At 47.1% G+C, this 5,801-nt stretch overlaps 1 protein-coding gene across 1 annotated transcript; it reads left to right on the top strand.

Moving 5' to 3' along the window:
- Window positions 1-593: 593 nt before the first annotated feature.
- Window positions 594-4,785, top strand: tubb6 (tubulin, beta 6 class V). The gene is made up of 6 exons (XM_015955615.2): window positions 594-750; window positions 2,690-2,798; window positions 2,874-2,984; window positions 3,069-3,184; window positions 3,559-3,687; window positions 3,768-4,785. Exons 1-6 carry the CDS (start codon window positions 694-696, stop codon window positions 4,572-4,574), a joined length of 1,329 nt encoding a protein of 442 aa, XP_015811101.1. The 5' UTR covers window positions 594-693; the 3' UTR covers window positions 4,575-4,785.
- Window positions 4,786-5,801: the final 1,016 nt, after the last annotated feature.

Raw genomic sequence — 5,801 nt, forward strand, 5'->3', positions numbered from 1 at the left:
GACGTCACTTGCCTCGTCCAATCATATTCTCAAAGCTTCCGTTAGCCTAGCTGCTAGCCGCCACTGAGAAGATTTGTTCTCCAGCCAGTGTTACCATGGTGACTGGGAGGGGCTTCAGGATAGCCACGGTCATAGAACAGATTTAGGAGAGGTTACACCAGGAATCTCACAAGAAAGCCTGGTTTGGGGAATATCTCGCTTTCTGGAATACCCACCTGGTCTTGTCTCTCTGTCGGTTCCTTGTGTGAGAACGCCTTGGCGTGTTTTTGATCATCGTGTGTTGCTGCTCCTGCCACAGCCTTTAAAACGATCTTTGGGATTTCTGAAACTACCTGGCTGCTTCCTGACATTCCTGCATCTTGGATCCTTTAATCAACTTCCTCCGTTTCCATGACAGATAGTAATAATAAAAAAATCTGCCCTCTGAGTCTCCGCTGCAGCTCCATTAAGGCCCAGCTGCGTGTTTATGACACGAGTCACGTGACCAGACCAGCTCAGACGGAATTACTCAATTATATTTTTAGGACTTCTTTACAAATTGTAAAAAGTGGCTATTTTTGTCACGTTCGGCTTTCCATACAGAGTCACGTGTGTGCGCGTGTCAGTGGCAGAGCCTATATTAACGTCGATGGGAAGAGCGCATGAAGTCGCGCACGCTGAGGGAGCGCCACAGACTCGGAGCAGCGGAGCACCATGAGGGAGATAGTCCACATCCAAGCGGGTCAGTGCGGGAACCAGATCGGAACCAAGGTACGGACCGGGTCAGAACCACACACAGGAACCAGATCCAACTTTGCTCTGTAGAACTTTCTGGTTCCGTTCGGTTTAGGGTAGACCTGAGTGAAGACCCAGGTCAGCTGTTAAACCGGGTTTAGTTTTGTTTGCTTGTAGCTTCTTAAGTGAAAACCCAAAACAGGAAATGAAATATTTTAATTCTGAGAGTTAAAATGTGAAATGATGAATTTATAGATTTAATCCTGAGTGTGTGACCTAAGTGTGTGTGACCTGAACCACTCTCGGACATAAACCAGCTCCGCTTCATTGTTTGTTTGCTGATTGTGATCAGCTGTGGCGTCCATCATCAGCTGGACTCAGCTGTCATGGGGCTTCCTGTCTGTGTTTCACTGAAATTGCTCCGATTTTTCCTGGAGATGTTTGGGAATACCGCCCAGAGGCAAAAACATCATCACCCACCCCCATTTCCTTTTGGCAACAAATCAGAATTAAATTTCATGTTCAGATTAAAGGAAACGTCTGCATCTGTTACAGCTGAAGCTGACACACACACACACGCGCACACGCACACACCTGCTGAACGTGTTTAGAAGTGTTTTAACATTTAGACATCTGGGCTTCTGTACTTGTTCTCTCCCTTGCTCCACTCAGCTGATGTTCTACAGGCGTTCTCTCAGATGGGTTCTGAGTCCAGAAGCACAAAGAACCTCTCAGAACGAGTCAGAATTCAGTCTGAGCCCACGGAGGTCCACAGCAGATTATTCTCTGGATGAATTTCTGCTAACTCTGTATCTGGCGGTGCCAGCCCGCCCCCGGGAAGCTGTGGCTACATCGTAGCTCATCACCACCAGCGTGTGAATGGATGAATGAGACACTGTAGTGTAAAAGGCTTTATAGTCAAGTACGGGTCATTTGTCATTCATAAAGTGGTGTCACTTTAACCGTATAACTTTAGCAGCAGCCATGAGCTCACAGCTCGGAATTCTGAGCTCATTGCATCATTTCTGCCCACTTGTATCAGGAAAACGAGTTCCGAGGACAACTGGAACGCAACATTAGGGCGAATGATGACTAGCCTTTAGCTCAGACTAGCTCTTAGCTCAGACTAGCTCTTAGCTCAGACTAGCTCTTAGCTCAGACTAGCTCTTAGCTCAGACTAGCTGTTTTCAGACTAGCTGTTTTCAGACTAGCCTTTAGCTCAGACTAGCCTTTAGCTCAGACTAGCCTTTAGCTCAGACTAGCCTTTAGCTCAGACTAGCCTTTAGCTCAGACTAGCCTTTAGCTCAGACTAGCCGATAGCTCAGACTAGCCGATAGCTCAGACTAGCCGATAGCTCAGACTAGCCGATAGCTCAGACTAGCCGATAGCTCAGACTAGCCGATAGCTCAGACTAGCCGATAGCTCAGACTAGCCGATAGCTCAGACTAGCCGATAGCTCAGACTAGCGGTTAGCTCAGACTAGCTGTTAGCTAGCGGTTAGCTCAGACTAGCTGTTAGCTAGCGGTTAGCTCAGACTAGCTGTTAGCTAGCGGTTAGCTTAGACTAGCTGTTAGCTAGCGGTTAGCTCAGACTAGCCGATAGCTCAGACTAGTTGTTTTCAGACTAGCTGTTAGCTCAGATTAGTTGTTTTCAGACTAGCTGTTAGCTCAGATTAGTTGTTTTCAGACTAGCTGTTAGCTCAGACTAGTCGTTAGCTCAGACTAGTCGTTAGCTCAGACTAGTCGTTAGCTCAGACTAGTCGTTAGCTCAGACTAGTCGTTAGCTCAGACTAGTCGTTAGCTCAGATTAGCCAATAGCTCAGACTAGTCGTTAGCTCAGATTAGCCGTTAGCTCAGATTAGCCGATAGCTCAGACTAGCCGTTAGCTAGCAAAAGGTCAGACACAGAAGTGTGGGTCAGTGAATGCACCATCAGCTTATCCGGATCGGTTTCTTTTCCTGCTGTGACTCTTCTAGTTCTGGGAGGTGATCAGTGAGGAACACGGGATCGACGCAGCGGGGAACTATGTGGGTGACTCGGCTCTGCAGCTGGACCGGATCAGTGTCTACTATAACGAAGCTTCCTGTAAGTGTTTGTGTGTGTGTCATACATCCCATAATATTCTGGGTTTATAAAGTGAGTGCTGTTCTGTTGGTGCAGCTCATAAATATGTCCCCCGGTCCGTGCTGGTGGACCTGGAACCAGGAACCATGGACAGTGTTCGGTCCGGAGCCTTTGGGCAGCTCTTCAGACCCGATAACTTCATCTTTGGTAACGTTTGGTTCTGATTAACAGCAGCAGGTCATGCACGGATCTGCCGGCATCTGTCACTGTCTCACATTTCACTGTCTGTAGGTCAGACAGGTGCTGGGAACAACTGGGCCAAAGGTCACTACACTGAGGGGGCGGAGCTTGTGGACTCAGTCCTGGACATCGTGAGGAAGGAGTGCGAACACTGTGACTGTCTGCAGGTGAAATTACTAGCTTCTAACCTCTGACCCCAGATAGAAAAGGATCCTAACTCAAGGGATGAGCCAGAGTGTCGACAGAGCAGAATCAGTTCTACCAGGATCGTTGGTGGCCCCCTTCGCACGGATTCCTCCTGCTGTTAAATAAACGAGTCAGCAGGACGAAGACGTGACACTCCAGGCATTCGGTCCTGCAGAGGACAAGCTGTCTGTTGCTATGGTGATGTTCTGTCTGGAACTTTTATTGTGAAGGGTTTGTCTGAGTCATATAGTAAATTTTCACCCATAACCTCCAGCTGAGGAATTTAACCTGCAACCCACAGGTAAAACGTAGAATCCTTCCTAACTTCTGGATAAACGTGTGAATCTGTCTTCAGGGTTTCCAGCTGACCCACTCTCTGGGAGGAGGAACCGGTTCTGGGATGGGTACACTGCTCATCAGTAAGATCCGTGAGGAGTATCCCGACCGCATCATGAACACCTTCAGCGTCATGCCTTCCCCTAAGGTAGCGGTGTGGTCCTGATGTTCAGGTTGTAGCCTCGGGCCCCTTGGCTTCCTAACGGCTCGTTCTCTTTGACCCGGTAGGTGTCGGACACGGTGGTGGAGCCGTACAACGCCACCCTGTCGGTCCACCAGCTGGTGGAAAACACGGATGAGACCTACTGCATCGACAACGAGGCCCTTTATGACATCTGCTTCCGCACCCTAAAACTGACCACACCCACCTATGGCGACCTAAACCACCTGGTGTCGGCCACCATGAGCGGAGTAACGACCTCGCTCCGTTTTCCCGGACAGCTCAATGCCGACCTCCGAAAGCTGGCCGTCAACATGGTGCCATTCCCGAGGCTCCACTTCTTCATGCCAGGCTTCGCCCCCCTCACGGCGAGGGGCAGCGTGCAGTACCGCGCCCTCACTGTTCCCGAGCTCACCCAGCAGATGTTTGATGCCAAAAACATGATGGCGGCCTGCGACCCTCGCCACGGCCGCTACCTGACGGTCGCCACGGTGTTCCGAGGGCCGATGTCCATGAAGGAGGTGGATGAGCAGATGCTGAACATCCAGAACAAGAACAGCAGCTACTTTGTGGAGTGGATCCCCAACAACGTGAAGGTGGCCGTCTGCGACATCGCCCCCTGTGGGCTCAAGATGGCCGCCACCTTCATCGGGAACAGCACAGCAATTCAGGAGCTGTTCAAGCGGCTCTCAGAGCAGTTTTCAGCCATGTTCCGACGGAAGGCCTTCCTGCACTGGTTCACCGGAGAAGGGATGGACGAGATGGAGTTCACAGAGGCAGAGAGCAACATGAACGACCTGGTGTCGGAGTACCAGCAGTACCAGGAGGCCACGGCCAATGACGGCGAGGAGAACTTCGAGGACGAAGATGAGTAGATCGAGTGAAAACTCAAATGAAACGCTGGACTAGTCTGAGTTCTAGTTTCCAGCAAGTTTGGAGAAACATCTTCCAGAAATCTCATCATTCATGTTCCTGGGATTTCTGGACTTATGGGAATCTTGATGCCTCGATTATTAAACTGATAAAAATTTATTAGGAATATTTGCTTTAAAATGAGGAATAAATAAATAAATAAAGTTAAACTAAGTTTGTGTCACTGTGGAAAATCAGATTTGGGAATGCAGTGAAGTGGTTAAATCCTACATGTTTCAGTTTAAAGCTCATGATTCATCTGAGATCCGTCTTGTTGCGTAAGATTAAGATCAGAAACGGGTAATCAGGATGCGTCATCGCCCCCTACAGGCCTGGGGGAAAACTGATCTACAGTGGATTCTGGTGGCGCTTCCATCTTTGTGTTTTTCACCATTTCTGATTAAGAACTTCAGACTTTTTTCTTTGGGATGAAATTAGGATAAAATAAATGAGAAAAACATGTTTTAAATAGATTTTTAACATTAAAGTGAGGCTTTGAGAAAATGGTCATAAATAGATGACACTTGAACAGCCTTAGTTTGGAGAGACGTGTATGTGACTTGAATAGAGAAGATAACGGCTAGCCATAGAATTTACTTTGTTCGTGAAAAATTTAAAATTTCATAATTTTGAGACTCTATTGAGAAATGCTACACTAGCTAGCTGTGCTGCTAATTTCTGCTGCCTAGACCCAAAGAATTCTGGGTAAAATAACACGATGTGAAGACTTTTCAGGTGTGAAAATGTCAACATAAAGTTTTTCTGAACTTGTTAAAACATTTTATAACTGGTCCCATTCAAGCTAGCTTTGGCGCGACCTTCGTTGCTCTCCTTATTCCACTCTTATGCCGCCTTTCCCGGGATCCACTGATTTTCCTCTTTCCTATTTATTTTCTCTCTCCCTTTCCTTACACTTTTTAATCACAATATAATATATTTTGAATCTTTTTTATATTTGAATATTTTTTGTTCTTGTGAAGCAACTTGTGATTTTTATCTCCTCAATCTGGTTAAAGCTAATCTGTTTCTCCAAACTGAGGCTATTCATGAAGGCATCTGCAAAAAAACATTTATTATTCATAACTTCAGGATATAAACACAATTCAAAGAAAGCGAACAAAACTACAAATATTCAGGTGAATTAAGACATTTTCTGTTGTAAAACTAGAGTTTTCTCCACAGGGTGGCTG

The sequence above is a fragment of the Nothobranchius furzeri genome, chromosome 7 (assembly GCF_043380555.1).
Source record: "Nothobranchius furzeri strain GRZ-AD chromosome 7, NfurGRZ-RIMD1, whole genome shotgun sequence".
Classification (NCBI taxonomy): Eukaryota; Metazoa; Chordata; class Actinopteri; order Cyprinodontiformes; family Nothobranchiidae; genus Nothobranchius; species Nothobranchius furzeri.